The 21198-nt window shown below is 35.0% G+C and overlaps 1 protein-coding gene across 1 annotated transcript; it reads left to right on the top strand.

Moving 5' to 3' along the window:
- Positions 1-441: 441 nt before the first annotated feature.
- On the top strand, positions 442-16908 carry LOC111510598 (uncharacterized; the record flags this gene model as incomplete). Its single annotated transcript, XM_074180491.1, has 4 exons — positions 442-658; positions 6520-6732; positions 6807-7037; positions 16530-16908. Coding segments are annotated over 4 exons (813 nt in total), but the record flags the coding sequence as incomplete, so codon positions are not given.
- Between the last annotated feature and the right edge of the window lie 4290 nt (positions 16909-21198).

Below are 21198 nucleotides of genomic sequence, written 5' to 3'. Positions count from 1 at the left end.
TCAGTAGGAGATAAGAGCTTCCAATGACGCTTGACTGTCCGAGAATATTTTTATTGACTTGTGTATGAGGTTGTATTCTACCAATCTCTACGTACACGATTCAATAGCATATGTTTTCGCTTGGTATACAGTCGCATAGGGTTGAAAAAATTTGACTTTCGTTTTTTCAAAAATGAGCTTGGATACATAAATTTATTCTAAAAAGAACATAACCTTTCAATATTCAACTTTTTTTCAACCTTGCTTCAGATCTTGAAAAACATTTGTTTTATCCTCAGCACGCACACCTTTTAAAGTATTGAACTATTATGTAAATGCTAATTCCACTAATTTTTAGAACATGCACATAATAATGGGCAAAATATTTGTAAATAAGTGTACATTTTTGGGATCGGCTACAATATACGGTAGGTATGCTCCATTCGGTAGCTCACTAAATAACCTCCAAAACTACATCAACAGGTATTGAATCCACTGGATGCCATCTGTCACAAACCTAGAAGGGATGCCATTTGTGTAAATCAGCTGAGAAATGCTCGCAAAGTCGACCAAGCTATTTTGCAAGAGAGACCAGATGTCAAAATATTCTTGCCTTTCCGATTTTTGTTTTATAAGCCGGAAGAATTGTTTCATCCTAACACATATAATCCATTTTTGGGTAAGTACCGAGAATAGATGATCGTTTTTTTGAGAAATGGTGCCCTTATGCTACACAGTAGAATTGTGTTCGAATGATATACGTCAGGTCAATCTGGAGCGAAATAACTACCACTTGCAATATAAATATATTTAGTGAACATATTTTGATGGAATCAAGATCAAAATCGGTAGGTACCTAAACCAGGTCAAGTTTGCTTCATATTTCTTGGAAAAATCAAAACCTAACATAACTTACCAGGTGACAAAAGTTTCTATTACACATCTACTAGTATTGTAGTAAAAACCTAAAGTTTCATATTAAAGTTTTCTGAGAATCGGTGACATCCTATAAACATATATATATATATATATATATATATATATATATATATATATATATATATATATATATATATATATATATATATATATATATATATATATATATATATATATATATATATATATATACTTCAACCATATACACCTTTCTCAAGAAGTACTTCCAAAGATACTCGTGAGTTGGTGAAATAATCAAAAGGTGACTCATTTCGACTTGGTGCACAATGACACCAATATTTCAACTATATTCTATTCGAAATATAGAAGTAGCCCCTTAGTGTAACCTTAGTGAAAACAACGGGCATATGTCAATATATGAAGAGCAATTTTTCATGATGTATTAGAAAAGAAACATACCATTTCGATCCCGCCTTCAAGAGGGGTGAAACAGATATAAACGAGTTATTCGTCCAGGAATGCTATCTGCGGCCAGGGGCGCAAGAGTTCAATCCATTCTGGTATCACCCCTGTAGAAAGCAGTGACGGCTCGTGCATTGGAGAACAGGGGAGGCTAAAGTCATAAAGACTATATAGGTACACACAGAAACAGAAAAGCCCGCCGGCGGCGCGAAATTTTTTTGGGGCACCGCACCTATTGAAAGCAAAATACGTAATATTTGCATAAATACAAACAAAAATTGTGTATTGCCTAAAATTATACGTATAAAACTGACCATTAAAAAACAAAAACAAGGAAAAAGGGTTGTCTTTGAGTTATTTAATATAAATGAACTCTTCTCAGTCAATAAATAATACTTTTTTTACACCCGTACTCTAACAATACACTTATATGACCATAATCCCTTTCATAATGATATCCATTATGATACAGATTTTTCATAACAATACAGATTTATCAACCAATAGAAACCCATAATTTTTCAATCAAGAATCCTGTTCCTTTGTTTGTCCTAGATTCTAACCTAAGTAACTTTGCTTTTTTGTCAAAATCAGTTTTCATATTACCTACCTATATTATCAAAATGTCTGAAAACAGCGATATAGAAGGAATACCATCAATATTTTTAAAAGATCAGATTAATTACAGTTGTTATATTCAATATAAATATAATTAGAATCTTTATACTTTTCATATATCCATGATAATACCATTACGTTTGTGTTTTTTTTTTAAAATATGAGTTAATTACTGTAAATGTGTTCAATAATTTTTATAGTTTTTCATTATTTATCGGGTTTAGAAAAAATAGCGTACCTATGCAACTCTCATGTAATGGTTATTAATACACTCGCATATACTATACAAAACTCGCTTTCGGTTCGTTTCGTATCCCGGTTAATGATCGTGTCTTAATAACCATCATTACATGATCGTTGCATAATATACTATTTCTCTTCTATTTAATATAACAGTTTTGTTAAAAATTGCTACAAATATTTTATAAGCACAAGTACTTAATTATGCTTATAAAAACAGGTCTAAAAGTAAATTCTATTGTCCAGCAAGAACCAACGGGGAGGTGAGAGTCGTGTCTTGCCAGGAAAAGAAAGGTAGGATGGGGTTGGAAGGAAGGTTGAATCTGGTTTGTTTAAGTGAATTCACAAGGCACCCGCAAACTAGTTTTAATCGGCGGTCATTCAAGTTCAATATAGTCTGCGAGGGTCCCGCATTTTGAAAGGTGAATTGAAAGGTGTATTTTGTAATTTTGGACAGGTAGGAAAAGAAATAAAAAAAAGAAACTGAGAGTAAACATAACATTCGTTCTTAACCAAGACGATATAGCTGTTGCTATATTTTGTTTGCCAAACAATTTTAATTTACAAGACGAAAATATATGCTCCTTAGATTTAAAATGTCTTACTATAGAACGAGGTAAATTTTTCAAATCGGAGTATCCTATTTTAGACCACGTTTGGTATTCGGTTTGTACGGAAAATAAAACACAGGGCCAACACAAAAGTTTTTCTCGTTCAATGGAGCCGGTTAACCAATCGCATTTATCGTACCAACTAATATTAAATCCTCGATTTTGTCGATTATCTGACGTTTTAATTGAAATCAAATTTGGTTGAGGCCTTTCCAGTGTTTTAATAATGTGAAATTTATTATCATAAGACAAAGACTTAAAATTATTTGTCAGCAACCAATTGACTATATCGTCAGATTTTTTTATTTCGTCCAACTTATCAATAAAAAATGGAAAAAAACTTACCGAAAAGTGAAAACCTGAAAACACCTTGAAACTGAAAGAAAACACTTCACAAATAACAAATATTATCAATAAACACTAAAACGATTTACCGAAATATTTTTTAGTCCCTCCTCTAACGCTATAATTTCTGCAACTTAAATTACAAATCGGCACATATGTCGCTGGTTGGATCGGTCTCGCGGACCTTGTGTTTTTTAAAACGGTCGGAGGCTTGGCTCCCTTGCAACGTATGGCATTTATTATTTTGGGTTGTTGGTTTATTCGTTATTCGTTCATGGGCGATGCGTTAGAGGTTTGTTGATGCAGGATACACTGTGGTACGTACTACATAGTGAGTGATAGTGTTTATGAATACATATTATGTATTCATTTTTAGAACAAAATAATCATAATTATTTCTCAATATCTTTTAATTTATTGCGATGAGCAGCCTCGAATTTTATGGGGAGGCTAAGCCTCCCTTGCCTCCTCTGACGAGCCGCCGCTGGTGGAAAGCTGACACAATATGAAATGCCATACGTATTGATCGCAGAATTGATAAAAAAAATTCAAAATGGTATATTCCCACCACATTGAAAACATTTTGAAAAGTAATAACGTACCCGTGTGGTTTTCTATCTGGAAAAGAGTAGAGGAGCAGTCAGAGAAAAAAAGGAATGTGTTTCATCTCTATTTCACAAACTTTCAAAAACGAAAAATATATTGTCATTTTGTTGAAGATGGGAAAGTTACTCAGTTCATATTTCTATATGTGTTACAGTCTGAATCGGAAATAATGTTGTATATATATTTTATCAATTGGCCGTCATGGAGAAAATTGACTGATTTCAAGGTTGATTAAAAAATAATCGCCGATTAAAACAAGAAAAGAATATCCCCATGAAATCAGTTCAATACTTCGATCAAAGGATGAAATTCACAAACTACAACTCTACAGAAGTTATTCCAGTAAAGTCAGTCTCAGAAGAGCAAGACATTCGAAAGATATTTATTGAAAGTTGGGATTTTTTTTCAAATGAAACAATTTGTAGATAGATCGATTAATTAACACATCGCAAGACGTAGCGTAACACAAGCATTAACGCAAAAAGGCAGATGTTCAATTCGTAGATCACACACCGTAACATTAAACCAAAACAAGAAAACTGTCAAGATTGGTTCAATTCTACACATGTTGATGATAATGGATGGATTGGTAAAATACAGCAAATGTCAAATCAAAAAGTAGTGATTGAAAACTAAGTAATCTATGCGTGAAGTCAAAAACTGTCATAGTATTATCTGTAAATCAAGTTAGGTTCAAAGTGAGTTGCGGTGGGGGTCTATTCGCCCCCCACCGCAACCCGCACCTATTTACACACGATGGTGAGTGGTCTTTCAAGTCAGATAGTTAGACTACGGCTCTGTGGAACTTTATAAACCTGATTCGGTCCCCAACGGGGCAAGCACAAAGAATGTGCTCTTCTGTTTCATTATTTTCCGAACAGAGGCGACACACACTGTATTCCGACACTCTGAGTCTCTGCATATGATAATTCAAATACAGTAACCTGCAAGAAGGCCTGTAATCCAACTACTGTTTGGTATTAAGCTTCGAAGGGTGAATAAATCTTCTTGCCATCCAGGTGTTCAATCTTTGATTGGCAAAGCCTAAAGCGATACCAATGACAGGTTCTGGTCCGATAAAGCTGCTTGCAGCACCCTCGTTTGCAAGGTAGTCAGCAGCTTCATTGCTTTCCAGGAAGCCAGGAATCCAGACCAGCGACAAATTGTTAAGTTTTTCTTTCGAGGAGAGTCGTTTTTGTCAATTTGCTACCAATTTAGACGTTGCTCGGTAGGAGCCAAGAACTTCCAACGCAGCTTAACTGTCCGAGGATGACGTTGTGTGTAAGTTGTGTTGTTGTATGACGTTGGATTCTTCCAATCTCTCGCCACACAATTATGTGTTAGGAATCACACATTAAAAAGTAAGACCTCGTTAATCCTTAGCTCGCACAAATTTCGACTTCTGAGGGTTGTCGTTCGTAGGGGTGCAACAGCTGGTTAACGGAAAAACAGATTTTAAACAGATTTTTTTAAACAATTCAATAGTGTAAATTTTCGCCTAAAATACAGTCGCATAGGTTCCTATGCAGGTTGATATCTCTGTCCTGGGTCTGCGACTGAAAACACCTGCACCAGAACCGGAAGGTGTTTTGTAACAATCGTATGTTTCAATCGTTGGAAATAGGAATTACATACTCTGCTTGGTTGTCCTTGGGAAATAATTTGCGAGATATGCAAAATAATCATATCGTACTTCACGAATACGTTATAGCGCTTAATTCGACACTTTATGTTTGTACGGAAAGGCTTGTATTTGTGTAACAATCGAAGTTCGGGTTACATAAACTATGAATCTATATTGTGATGAAAAAATCAATGACAAAAAAAGTTGTTGGTCCACTCAATGGAAGCAAAAATTATCGACTACATTTTTATTTGACCCCATCAGATGAATTCAAAACAAACTCCTACAAATAATTGACTATACCCTGGTTAAAGAACATTTCACAAAGAATGAATGTGAAACAAAATCATCATTCTAAAAAATGATTCAGAGTGAGAAACAGTGTGTGACAAGATTTTTCAAAGATGTAAAAACCTTGATGGTGCTTCCACTGCCGATGCACATCTACGTCATACATTTATCAGTAGCTTAAGAAATTCATTTCAGTAAGAGGAAATCATTGATTTGAAGAAACTGCGGATAGAGATCTCTCCATTCAGAAAATAGTCAGCAGTGCAACAGAAGGCCAGCGAATAAACATCTCAGAAATAGTTCACAATAGGCCGCAGATCAGTAAATGAAAATCGTTTCTTTCATTAATGAAACTTGCAAATGTATAGGTCACTTATAAAAATTTGTTGAATTACAAATAAAAGCCTTCAGTGCAATTTCTCCACAAAAAGTTTCAGAACTCAAACTCAATTACAAATTCCACAATTACTTGACAAATCAAAATCATCTTTCAATTTTCACAACATATGTCTACCAGATAACATATATCTACCAGAATCTTCAATAAAAATGAAGAAAATAGAAATACAGTATAAATCTTAGTGAGATTGATATAATATCAAAATGTATCTGACTAATTGATTTTTCATTAGAAATATCAAATTTCAATAATTGTAAATCCACCTGAAATTTTTCTTTCGCATTAAGTAAATATTGTTGAAATATCTAGAGGAAGAGCCACCGGAAAAACATTCATTAGTGTAGCTTCATAGCAAAATAGCTTTTTTTAATATCTAAAATGAAGGGTATTTAATGGATCAACCAAATAGTTCCATTATGTTCATCAATATCCTCAATTTCCAGCTGCTGTTGGTGGTGACCACGTTATAAGTCTCATAGACGAGATATCCTTTCAGTCTCCTCCGGCCCCGCCACTGTCTCAATTAGACGACCTTGACCAAGATCTATTCTGTAATGGAGACAACAGGCCAGAACACTGTGGTCAAAATTGTATGTGTACCCATATGGTCGACATACCTTTAAATGCCATCGTTGAAGTAGTACTAGTAGATGAAGGTATGTATCGGCACTAGTAGAGTTTTCCAATTTGATATTGAAAATATCGTATTTTAATATTCATCGTCCAACAGTTCAATCGCCAAATCTCAGCCATCCTTTCCATCTTCATGGATATGTATTCAACGTTGTCGGAATCGGACGATCTCCAGATAAGAATGTGAAAAAAATCAACTTGAAACATGCTCTTGACTTGGACAGGAGAGGCCTCCTACACAGGCATTTCAACTTACCGCCCCTCAAAGATACAATTGCTGTGCCAAACAATGGATATGTTATATTTAGGTTTAGAGCGGATAACCCAGGTAAGTAACAAAATTCACACAAATTTATTTGTATCCATATCACAATTCTTGGACATAGGTGTGTCCAAACTCTTAGGAAAAAATCGGTATTGGTATTCTTTTTTTATTGCTTCGGAGCCGGAGACTTCAAAGCAACCGAAAAAAATGCCACGTCATGGATTCATTATGTTTTTCCTTCCATATTTTCCATGGCACCCATCACAATGATCTTGTTCCCTGTAGGATTTTATATACGCCTTTTGTTGGATATTCGTTATATTATCTTGGACATAATTTGGCGTGTCCATAAGTTGCTTGGTGTGGTTCAATGCCTCACGTTTACCTACATACAATATGGTGAACAGTCACTGTTCCTTTTATACATTGCTGACAGCGAGAGAGATGCTTCAGATATCAGCGAGTAGCCCATTCACAGCCCACCTCTACCCTGTTGGATCAGTTCTTTAGACAGTTCTTTCATAAAGGTGTTCGTGTGTGCCTTTTCAGATATCTGTATCTATATCTGTAGGGTGGATGTGTGTAGGCCCACAGAACTTAGGCCACATATGACCCATTGGACTTGTTCTTCTAGCTCATCGTCCATCCTGTCCTTTTCAAGAAGGTGGACAGGTCACTGGGAGACATCTCCTTTAAATCGGCAGGTGTAGGCCAAGACTCGCCGAACACACACTCTCTTATTGACGATAACTTCGGACACTCGCATAGGACATGCCTGACAGTTTCATCTTCCTGTTCACATATCCTCCATAGAGGTGTGTCCACTAGCCCCATGTTATGGAGGTGTTTCCTAAGTTGACAGTGGCTAGTCAGAAATCCTACTGTTAAGCGTATTTTTTTTTGGTCATCGCCAGATATTTCTTCGACGCCAGCTTCCCAGGGTAGCCCAGGGTGATCCTGGCAAGATTGCATCCTTTGATTCCATCCCATCTCTTGTGGGATTGAGCATGGGTGTAACACTTGACTAGTCTCGCAATTGTCGAAGTCATCAGGCCATAGTTGCCACTGGATCCTAAAATTCTTAGTCCAGCCGCTTCCTTGGCTGAAGCGTCGACAATGCGATTACCTTCACTCCTGTCATGCCCTTCAACCCACCTCAGGATAGTGTTATTATCTACCGAGGCTTTGGCTAAATCTTGGTGGTACTCTAGTACTAGCCCCGAGGTAACACGTTGTCTGTTCAAGGCTAATAGGGCTTGTCTGCTATCAGTGCAGATTGTTATGTTTTTACCAGAAATTATTTTCCTGGTTATTTCTTTTGTGGCGATTGAGATACCAGCCAGTTCTGTTTGGACCACGCTGGTATGTTTCCCATTATCCACTTAATCCTTAGGCTTAGTGATCTGGAGTACACTTCACATCCTGAGCCTTCTTTGGTTTTTGAGCCGTCTGTATATATGTGTATTGCATTTGTAGCATCTGACTCTGTGTTCTGTTTTATTTGTACTTTGTAGGGTTTATTAAACACAAACCTTGGTTCAATTGCATCACTGGTTGCCTACAGCAGAGGTTGCGCAGTAAACATATCCATCACAATGATCTTGTTCCCTGTGAGAGTTTATATATACAGCTTTTGTTTGATATTCATTATATCATCTTGGACATAATTTGGCGTGTGTCCATAAGTTGCTTGCTGAGGTTCAAAGCCTCAATTTACATAATATATGGCAACTGTCACTGTTTCTTTCGTACATTGCTGACAGCCAGAGACATGCCTCACCTCTATACTGTTGAAGCAGTTCTTCAGACGGTCCCTTCATAAAGGTTTTTGTGTGTGCCTTTTCAGATATATTTTTGCAGTTCTATTTATGTTTATAATCAACTCGTTACCAGATATGTCCTGAAATGGTTCCGAATCAAATAATTTCACACCATTTCATATCATCACAGCTGATTCAGGGCTTGTATATGGAGATATTGATCCATATCTAGCAAACTCATTAGATTTTTTGTTGATTCTGATTTCTGAGTGAGCTATCACCGAGTGTAGAGTTAATTTATTTCGATCAATCAGTTCCTTCAGTTCTTCACGGCACCCCCAGACGTTTCAGTGGAACTCTTGGGATCATCAATGCACCGAGTGCAATTTGGCTGATATGATCAAATATTCCTGATGCATTGCAAGAATGCATACACTCTCCAGTGGGAAACGGGAAAGTAGTGATTAAGGCACAGTACTGCTTGGGGAGAACTGTAACATTCTGTTTTAAAATCTGTTTTTCCGTTAATCAGCTGTCGCCCCCATACGAACGAAACCTCTCAGAAGTTGAGAAACTTGTACGAGCTAAGGACTAACGAGGTCTTACCTTCTAACGTGTGATTCCTAACACGGTTGCAGAATCATCCTAGCTTCAACCAGATAAATTCTCTCGAGAGAAATATCTGGTCGAGGCAGGAATCGAACCTACGGTTTTCCGATCATGAGTCGGGCGCACTACCACCACGGCCAATTCCACAATTCCACACATGAAACGTAAAGTTTGTTGGAGGTCAGTTCCTCTACATATTTCAAAACTTTTCTGTCTTGATTTTGAGCAATTCATTCTTCAATAAATGAACCCTGATTCCAATCAGTTCAACGCGGCTTTCTTCCACATTAGTCTTGATTGATCAGGTTAGTCCAATAGAAATTATGCCCAGGATTTGATAATGAAGAGACATTAGATAAAGGTTTCTGTGGAATAAACTTCCTAAGAATGTTTTTTCATATGCATTCAATCCTATCTGAATCGCTACTTTCGCACAGGCACCGCTCTGAGAGCGCCATATGGATTTTCCTGTAGTGCTGGTGTTTTGTCCTTAAAAAAAAGATACACCGAGGGGGGCTGTCAGGCCGGTACCGCCCGAGATTCAAAAAATGTTTATGTGCTCTTGTTATTTGAAGTAACCTATCCCTATTTGATTTATGAAAAAATTTTCGTGTACAACACTTCTCAAGTTCAAAAAAAATGTTTGTCTTTATACTTTTTCATCAATATGAAGTAAACGGCTTAATCATGGAATAAACTCGTGTTGATAAGTTTATTTATGTTCTATTACTTCGAAAGTGCTGAAGGTCCACTGATAATTATTTTCGAAATGGACGTTTTGAACTGTCTAGTAAAGATCTTAACCAAATGTTTAGATATGTCCCTGTCTGCTTCGATTTGCCAAGGAGTTTCGAGTTTTTTTGGCTTCAGCTTTTGGAATATGCTGATATAATCATATTGGCCAAACAGGGACACCATTTTCACAAATAATTAAAGAGCACAGAAGTAGTTTTTTAAACAGAAAGACCAATTCCACATTTGCAAACTACCTTTTAGCTGAAGGACATGCGTTCAGTCAAGAATACGATGTGTTACATTTCGAAGAGAAAAGTTTGAAAGTCAATCTTCTAGAATGTTTAAAAATCAGTAGATTCAGGAATTCGGGTAATTTACTTAATGATCAATTAGAATTGAATAACTCCCCGTTACTAAATATTTTTTCAAATGTCGAAACTGGGACATAAGGTCAGGTAATTTAATTCATTACAAACTTGGGTAAAAACCAGGTACTTGAAATGTAGGTGCTCCAAATTGTGAAAAAATGTTATATTGAGCATTGAATATGTAAAATATAGTTAGTAGGTAAAGACACGCGTTTTTGTAAAAATTTTTAGTGAAAATCTCACAATAAAGTGGTTTTTTAATACGATAATCATATTCTTTTCTTAAATTGACTAACAATTGATTGGCTGATAGACTGGCTCTACCTCCACACCCAATAATTGTTTTTGTTTTATTTTATATTAACTTAATTTGACTCAATTCGACTCAATATTTCTTGTCGAATGAATTGTTTATTTTTTTCATATTACAAATATAACGTTCATAGAATTCAGGGTAGATGATAAGGGAAGCAAGTTCTTTGTATTGTTCGTTATAAATGTATTAAACTTTAACCAAAAATAATTTGCCAATAAAAAAAACAGATCGATATTTTTCACTATATTCAATATCAATAGTGCTTCCAGATGTGATTTAATATCGACCATATTTCACTGAATACTGGAAAACGTTATTAAACAAGAGGTTTTGAAATTTATACTTCTCCATCTTGATACAAAAAATATTTCATACTGTTTCCACAGTCTGAAAAATAAACAAAGCTTAATAAACAGAAAATCTGTCGAATAGTAATGAAGGGAATCTTAAGAATTCACCCCGTACTACGTAAAAACAATAGGTATTAATTTCCGAAACGTTTACTATATGAGTAAATAGTGTAAAAATTCGAACTTTTTTCCGTGGAAATTTCAATTTGTAGATACAATTTTTGAATACAAGTTACTGACTACTTGTACTCTTCAGTATTTTATACTACGCAGTAAATATTCGGAGTGTACTTCTTAGGTTGCCTTTCATAACACTTTAGCAGATTCTCTGGTGATTTAGCATTGCACTAGAAGTCAGAGGATGAATTCCGTTCTGCAGTTGATGTCGAAGTTTGGCTTTGCAACCTTTAGATGGCTACCACATTTAGATGGTAGCGTTGTTTATTTTTGAAATTTTATAAGATTGAATACTCAAAAAATAGCAAGAAACATTGACCCGTTCTCAAAAATTTTTTTCATAGAATATACTGGGTGTTTTTCAAACATGCGGCAAAAATTCAAGGGACTATTCCATGGACTATTCTAAGGATATTTTGTCCCCATGATGATTTTTGATAGGGCGCTTCGTTTCGAAGATACGGAGCAAAAAAGAATTTCGACAATAACAATTTATTACCAAAAATTACATATAATATTTCTTGATCTAGAAGAACTATTGAAAATGACTACCCCCTCCTCATCGACTGCCGAAATCTTTGCGTTATCCCCAGCAAATTGAATGTCTGCAGCCGTTTGTAGTAATCGGAATGTTGTTGATGGGTACCAACGGAATTGTTAAATTATTTATTACTTGCTAGGTTCAGCTATACTTGTATTTCGGCTATGTTAATATTACCAAAATTCTTTGTCGCCCCCTATCTTCGAAACAAAGCGCCCTATCAAAAATCATCGAAGGACACAATATCCTTAGAATAACCCCTTGATTTTTTGCCCTGTATAAACGAACGAGTATTGATATAGTCGTACTTTCATCTTCAAAATTATTATGGTTTTCAACACAATAATTTTCAATTCTTCATCGTATATAACATTGTCGAAAACCCATCTGTCACAAAATAATGACTTTTCGAAAGTATTTATTATCATTTCACATAATATAGATGAAAAAGTTGTAAATTCGCATTGAAATCATCACAAACTATCGGAAGTCTCATTGGTAAATTCCCCCTGGGAAAAGACAAATTGAAAATTCAATGTAGATATCTTCTCTTATGAGTATGAAAAGGGCATATGTGTATCGTTTCGAAAAAAGAAAGGCATTCTTTTGTACTTTTTTAATCTGAAAACATTCTTGAAATATGTTATGAATATGTATTTTAAAGCGTGATGCAGTAAATGGTCACTATGTAAATTTGTAGCAATACCTCTAGTTCAAATTTTCTTCAAAACAATCAACCGATTAGATTACAGTGTTCTCCAAAAAAAAGTAAATCTTGGGATTATCAAGAAGAATAAAGGTCCCTACGCTCTCGCAAACAGTAACGTGTATGTGAAAAAGCTAAAATTAAAATATAATAAAATAGGGCGGTAGTCGGTCGGGTTGACGTGGGTGCTTTGCTCCACTCACGCAATCGACCACTGTGTGAATCGGTAGTTCAAGCCGCAGGCCGGACTATCGATTTTCATCTGCTATGGTCCAACCTGCGTTAGGAATCACACGTTATAAAGTAATACCTCGTTAGTCAAGTTTCGACTTTCGAGAGTTGTCGTTCGTAGGGAGTGACAGCTGGTTAACGAAAAAACAGATTTTTCAAACAGATTTGAACAGAATAAATAATAAATGTATAAATAGCGGTATTTTTTTCAGAAATTGATTTTAAAAACAATCATCAAAGTAAACTATTTTGGATTACTATAATAATTGACATATAAATCAATAAAAAAAAAATATTCTAAATCAGTATATTTGTCAGTACGAATATTTGTTGATTCAACTGATACACTTTAGATATCATTGAACAGATATTAACAGATCACAGAATTCAATATATCTATCAGAAACTAATGAAGAGGAGGTTTATTTACAAAGTTATTATGGAATTAAAACAGAAGAAACCTCCAGGTCATGATGGAATTCGCTCAGAAACGCTCAAATTGTTTGTCAATTAAATTAAAACGCCATTAACTCATCTAATCAACAAATGTTTACAGAAAGGCTGCTTTCCCAAAATATTCAAAATTGGAATAATAAAACCACTTTTTGAAAGTGGAGACAAAACAATGGTGAGTAACTATAGACCTGAATCAATGATCTCAAACATAGCCAAAGTAATAGAGAAAATTCTAAAAATAAGATTAGTGAATTTTACTAGGAAATTCAAATTGATAACTGATCAGCAATACGGATTCAGGGAGGGAAGATCAACGGAAGATGCAATACAAAATCTAACTACTTGTATTTACGAAGCTCTTGACAAAAAAATTCCAGCAATGTGCATTTTCGTTGATTTATCCAAAGCTTTTGATACCGTCAGTCATACAAAACTCCTGAGAAAATTAGAGAACTGCGGAATACGTGGGAAAGCTTACGACATTTTCGAAAGCTATCTATGTGACCGAGAACAGAGAGTTAGTATCGATGAAATTATGAGTTATCCCAAAATTGTTACTTATGGTGTTCCGCAAGGAACGGTTCTAGGACCAATCCTGTTTACAATATATTTGAATGAACTATTGCAGATACCAATGAAAGGTAAAACTTTGAGCTTTGCTGACGATACGGCTGTCTTTTATACATTCAACGTTTGAAAACGTTGTACTTCGCACTTGTCCAATCCCAACTATTCTATGGTATAATAGGTTGGGGAGGAGTGAATGATTGTTATCTTAGGAATCTAAATGTCATTCAAAAATGGATACTGAAGATTATATTTAATAGGAAAAAACTCATCCAACTGCTGCCTTATTTAAAGAAGCGAATGTATGTGATATTCGACATCTTTTTTACTGGCTCATACCAAATATTACCAGAAAAAATCAAAAATATCAGCAGTTCTCACATGTTTAAGAGAGAAGTGAAGAAATTCATTCTGAATACCGAAAGAGCTTTCTTTTCTGATTTTATTAATCAAACTATTTCAAACAGCAATTTAACTTAAGCATTTGTTGAACAGACGAAAATAACTATGTATTCTGTCTGAAACTACTGTCTCTCTGTTAATAAGGTTATTGATTAATTCATCATTCATTATCTTTCAATGTTAGATCAAGTATTTGTACATTTAATCACAATGTATCCTTATCACGAACAAGCTATAGATTTCTATGGCTTCTGTGATTATCTTGTTTATTTTCGATAGCACTCTATGTAATGTATATCAGTGTATGCGATAATAAACATATTAATATTATTATTATTATTATTATCAAAAATAATTTCACATAAAATAGACAATGTGCTGTAAGTGAACAGAAATACACAGTTGCGGAAGATCGGGAAAATGAAAACTTGAGAGAGAACTGAGAAAGAGAGCATAATGAGTCACGCAACAATAGAAGGAGAGAGAAATGTTGAACACAAATGTCATAATTTGTAAAGCAAAACATGTTTTTCATGAACCTTTTCGAAAGTTTTCACCTACCGCGAACTGAACAAATCATAGTTGTGATTCTATTCAGCAGTAACTTATCGGGGTGAATTAGAAGTTGGCCCTTTTAACACCTGGTACAGATTAAATACCGGCCCCTCTGTTTTTTTTGTCTAGAGAGTGAGTATGAGTTATTGGTGAAATAATTATTGATGAGTGACTACGTGTGTTCTACCACATGCCTTCAATCAGTATTACCGATACAAAAACGTGCAATACGATGCATTTGTGAAGCCAAGCGTAGGGACTCTGTCGGCCTCTTTTCGCCTCTAACAGAATCCTAACTGTAGTCTCCTTAAGATAGTTGTTGGTTCACAGATGAATCAAAAACACCTTTCGGTTCTGGTGCAAGTGTTTTTAGTCGCAGACCCAGGATACAGATATCTACCTGTCTAGGAACGTATGCGACTGTATTTCAAGCGAACATTTACGCTATTGAATTGTGTGCGAAGAGATTGGATAATTCCAACCTCAAGCGGCGTTGGTAGCTCTTGGCTCCTACCGAGCAACGTCTAAATTGGTAGCAAATTGTCAAAAACGACTCTCCTCGATAGGAAGACTTAATAGATTGTCTCTGGTCTGGATTCCTGGCCATACTGGCCTGGAAGGCAAGGAAGCTGCTGACTCCCTTGCAAAGGAGGGTGCTGCAAGCAGCTTCATCGGACCAGAACCTGTCATTGGCATCGCTTTAGGCTTTGACAAACAAACTTTGAACACCTGGATGGCAAGAAGATTTATGGACTTCTGGCATTATCTTCAAGAAATGGCTCACTCCAATCCTCTCCACTCCTTCGAAGCTTGATTCCAAACAGATTTTGGACTACAGTAGGGATGAACTACGATGTCTAACAGGCCTTCTTACAGGTCAATGTCATTTGAATCATCATATGCAGAGACTTGAACTGTCGGAAGACAGTGTGCGTCGCCTCTGTTTGGAAAATAATGAAACAGTAGAGCATATACTTTGTGCCTGCTCCGCTGGAGACCGAATCAGGTTCTTCGCTCTTACCATCTGACCTGAAAGACCACTCACCATACAAACTAATCGGCTTCGTTAAGAAGCAGGGTTTATTTGGTCGAGTGTGAATAGGTGTGAGCCACAATAAACCCTTGCGGGTTGCGGTGGAGGGTCGAATAGACCCAATCACTTTTGACCTAACCTAACCTAGTCTCCTTATTTATATATGAAACGATTTGCCTCTTTGAAAATAGGAACTTGTTTGATAACTTGGACGAGCGAATGTAACAAACCAGGCAAAGATTCAGCTTCAAATTACCGCTGCCTTCTTCGACCCTAGTTAAAGTTTGCATCATTTACAACGGTCCCAAAACGACCTTAGCGCTCTCAAGAAAGAGTTAAAAGACTTGCTTCCTGTGAGACCTTAGCAAAATTCTACGATGATAATTTTAATTGGGTATGACTAACTATAATATCTACGGTATTTTATTGATTTGATTTGTTTTCATTCGATTTAATTTAAATTGATTTATTTCCTTTTATTGACCACTATCTTATATCCTGAATGTTTATATAAGGTTATTGTTGTTCACATGTCCCTCTCCAATTCATGTTATTTCTTAATTTTTGTGACTTCACTTTTGTGATTTCATTTATATGTTATTCATATTTTCTGTCAATGATAATTTATTCTTCGGGCAATAAAGTATATTTTGAATTGAGTTTATATAATACTAACCATCATGGACAAAAATTCATTCATTTTCCAAAAGTTCACAAAAGTTTTCTTCATTTTCTCATTACTTTTTCAGGTTACTGGCTATTCCATTGCCACTTTCTGTTCCACATTGCCATAGGAATGAACCTCATAGTCCACGTAGGGACCCAATCAGATTTGCCACCAGTACCTCATGGATTTCCAAAGTGTGGAGATCATTTACCTCCCATCTCATTATTCCATTAATAGTGAAATTGTTTACTTTAAGGATTACTTGACTGTGTGAAAGTGAAACTAGTGAGATTTGAATTTACCGAATAAGTATTACCTGGATGTTATTACACAAACCACTGTTAATGAGTCGCTTGTAGTATAATGAACATAAGGCTCAAGTGGAGAATATTCAGTTTATTAGTAAAGTAACATATACTTCCTGACTTGTTGACTATGAATCATAAAGGCTCAAAAACCTATATTTTTCTCTTTAAAATACAATCCTCTTTTGAAAATGAAATTAAAATCCTCATGTGATTGCTTATTCGACATGATTTATAATACTTTCTCATGACCAAATTTACTTCATCACTGTTCTTCTCAGGTTGTTTTATACACTTAATATTTCAAGAGATGTAATTAGCGAAACTTCGAATATCAAATAATATCCATTCTTCTTCATATTTGATACATTCAAATTACCCTTTTGGGTTCCAACTTTCTGAGCACGCATAAACTACAGTCGGCCCAAATACAATAATGCAAAATTACCACATTGTGGTAATGTGACACGCAATGTGTCAAATTTGTAAATGTATAAAATGGCCACATTAATTTTTTTGCATATCTTTCCTTTTCTTTCTCGAGATCTCGCTTTTTTACGAGATCTCGCTTTTTGTTCGGGATCTCGCGTTTTATCTCCACTTTTGTTTTGAGGTTGAACAATTGCGGAGTAAGTCTTTTGGGTGATTTGAAAATAATTTTGTTTCGACATTGCTGGATGTGGAAATAATCGATTTGTCTAGTGAAAATCACGTGAAAAATGTCGTTATATCGGAAAAAAGTCGAGATATGAGAAAAAAGTCTAGATCTCTAGAAAAAAGTCGAGATCTCTCGAAAAAAGTCGAGATCTTGAATAAAAAGTCGAGATCTCGTGAAAAATATGATATCGGGAAAAACCGCTAGATCTCGAAAAAAAGTTAAAATTTCAAGAAAAAGTTGAGATTTCGAGAAAAAAAGCGAGATCGCGTTAAACAGGGAAGATCTCGACAGAAAAGGCGAAAATTGAAAAAAAAAGATGAGATTTCAAATAAAACTTGAATGTGGCACTACTACGTCTTCGTACAAAATTATATTTTGCTTGCGACGTTACCATTAAAGTTTCAGATCGCGGATTACTGCCCTACCTATCAAGAAAATCGTATTTACATTTTGACAAAAGTCATCTTGAACATGTTTGAGTATTTTTTCCACCATTTCACAACTTCGTTCTAGAAATAAAACTCGTACGACCATATTCGATCGAGATATCGCTCAACTGTCACTTTGTGAGAAAAGCATTCCTTTTTATAAATACAACCGTGTTCAAAATCCTGAAAAATGTACGACCTTCTTCATTAGTAGGGCAGTTTAAGCTATTCGATTACTGTCAATCTGTCAATTGCATTGACAAACTGGCCTTTCACCGCAAAGAAGGTGTGATACTTGAATTCATAAAGTGTGCATGAAATTACAAATCACATCTCACTGCTAAAACTGACACTACACCATGGATGTTCAGTTTCTACTTCCATGCACTGCACTGACAAATAAATCTGAATCGTGTTTTTGAAAAGTGTCATCTCACTTTGTCTCTCGTACAAGCATGCTTCAGTTTTGCATCACCGTGTGTATGGGTCGACATATGTGACAAGGATTCAATATATGTGTGGATGCACCATAAAGAATAAGTTCCCTTGAAATAAATGAATCTCTCGCACATAAGCTATAACTGAAAATGCTTCATACTATAATTCCAAAATAGTGGGCACTGAATTATCAGAATTAACTGACGTCTTGGCCTTAATCTGTCTCTTGCAGTGGCGTACGGAAATTATACTAAACAGATGAGAAAAAATTATGATAAAATATATAGAATCATAACCTTGACAAAAATGTTTTCGTTTTAATGTAATGATTTTTCTGAGAATTCAGTGCCTACTATTATGGATATTACTATAATACTTCATTTATGGTGCAATGCAATTGAAAAAAGAGAAATAGAAGGCAATATGTACAAATAATTTCATACATCAATATGTATAAAATGCAAGTTGGATAGGAGACTGAATATTGATTGTCGATATAACATCAATTTACTGAAGCCCCAAAATTTACAAAATCTTTCAAATATTATTTTGCTCAATCTTTCTTGCCAACTGAAGGGTAAGGTACATTTTCAATATCCTTTCCAAAAACTAATCTACCAAATTAGATTATAAAAGTTTGAATAATGTAAAATGGATATTTTTATATCAAAAATAAGATATCTGTTATCGTTCGATCCATTCTTGAAGAGTAATACTTTCTTGTAAGAATTAAAAAAATGTCAAATGATTTTGTTTTCTTCGAGATAATTTCTCATTTCGAAAAAAAAACCTAATGATATATCTTCATAATTATTAAAGTAATCACCTTCGAGATTATTTTCATTATCATCATATGGAGGAGTAATTCTTTCATAAAATTGTCATTTAGTTGGAAAAATGAACAGGATGAAATATGAAAAATGTATTCAAAAATAATTTTTTCAAATCGGAACGTATATCTATATTTCCTTCCTAGTTTGCATACGAATCAAAACTGTACGAATTCTATTTCAAAGACATTTTTGAATGAATACAGGATGAAAAAAGTAATTATTTCATCCTGGAACTTGAAAATGTCACTCGCCTAACAGCATTCACTAATTTTTTTTCAAAGTATCATTGAAATATATTCCTTCATACTAGTCTTAAATGAAACAAAATTTAAATCATGTGAAAAATTGAAATATATTTTAATAAAAATAACTGAAATGAAAAAATTGTTTCACTCAAAATTGAATTTTAGTAAAAACGCAATAAATAACGTTTCTTTTCACACAAAAATGACAATTAGTAGACTCCAGCAGAAAGCATATCGCCAAATACAATTAATTCTGTTTCAATGAGATCAGGGAATAAAAAATGATAAACAACGTCAAAAGTAGTTGTAGCGATAGTTAGATAACAGGATGGCGTGCTTCTACTATGGGGACCTGGAGCCGTATTCTGAAATTACTTGCACTTTTGCGAATCGTATGTACGTCGGGCAATCCGTCTGGTATATCTGAACTCCTTGTTTTGAAACGAATTCCAAAATCTGCAAGTCGCACTATACGGTTATTCTGTTACATATAGTCTTTTAATATTTGGTCACAATAATTCGTTATTGATAAAAACCAGATTCAGACACCTATATTGAATCCGTATTCCTCCCAACCCAATGTGGGACGACCATCGGACGACTTCGGAAGAAAAACAAACACTTAAGTTTTAAAGTAGGTGCCTTCATTGGAAAGGTCCGATACGACAATAAACGATCGCTACCGATTACTGACAAGTAGTCAAATCAATAGCTATTTGTATAACAAGGGAGGAAAGTGTTACTTTTCCTCCCGAGAATGAAGTTTACTGCCCGACGCGTAGCGAGGAAAATTCACTTTACCCCCATGTTATACATATGATTTTTCCGCCTCTCTCAAATTTTTAAATAATTTATTTATGAAACTACCAAAAAATAATTTATTTATGAAACTTACAAACAAAATTTATTAAAGAACTAAAACTGAGAAGTAGGTACAGTATAACTCATAGGGACGGTATTTTCATACTTGCATCCTACATATTTTCAATTTCTGCTAGAGTTATTATTTATAGTGATGTTGAACGTGCAGTTTTGAGCAGTGGTTATTTGAATACCACTAGAACTGAGAGCTGGATCCAACGCAGTTTTCGTGATATTTTCACTAACTATATTATTATACAGCTGGTATACCTCGGAAATACTCGTACTTGGCTGATTACAATCAGTTTCATTAACTTTAGTGACTCCCATAATTAGGTTCGAAATTTTTTGCTTTTTTGCAAGAGATTGCTGCACATATCCTTCAGCGATATTTGTAGACTTCCAACCTCCGTGTTGCTTTAAAGTAAGAATGTCTCCTCCAGAATTTGCAAGTAAACTTGCCGAGGTTCTTCTGAAACTATGCCCGGTATAATTTATGGCATTAGGCAGTTTTAAAAATTCTGCAATTTTTGTAGGAATTTTAGCTATAGTATTTTTCCCAACCATTTGGTTGATACATTTTCCTGCTCTATAGCAGACAAATAAACGTGTCTGATCTATTTTAGGGCGTAACGATATATATTTTCTATAAATATCAATATAATTAGGCCATTCCCCAGTGAAGCATTGATTACAAACGTTCTCTGAATATTTGTTTTAGAATTTGGTATATTTAGGTACTATTAATATTGAACCTTTATCTTCAATATCTGTAGTGGCCATTTTAAGGAGCTCGTCACACCTGCATGCTCCTGAAATTCCGAAAATGAGGAGAACCTACAAAACAAAGAAAAATAATTTAAAAAAAAGAAAAAAAACTGTCGACGCTGGAATTCGAACCAAAAACTACAAGGCCGTCATGAATAATGACCGGTGCACCAACTCACTGCGCTATTGAGCCTAATAAACTACTTTTGCGGAAT

The sequence above is a fragment of the Leptinotarsa decemlineata genome, unplaced genomic scaffold (genome assembly GCF_025532065.1).
Source record: "Leptinotarsa decemlineata unplaced genomic scaffold, Ldec_3_MD MMD2_tig00026294_RagTag_RagTag, whole genome shotgun sequence".
Taxonomy (NCBI): domain Eukaryota; kingdom Metazoa; phylum Arthropoda; class Insecta; order Coleoptera; family Chrysomelidae; genus Leptinotarsa; species Leptinotarsa decemlineata.
The sequence above is the reverse complement of the archived record's forward strand: the minus strand, read 5'-3'. Positions and strand labels throughout refer to the sequence as shown.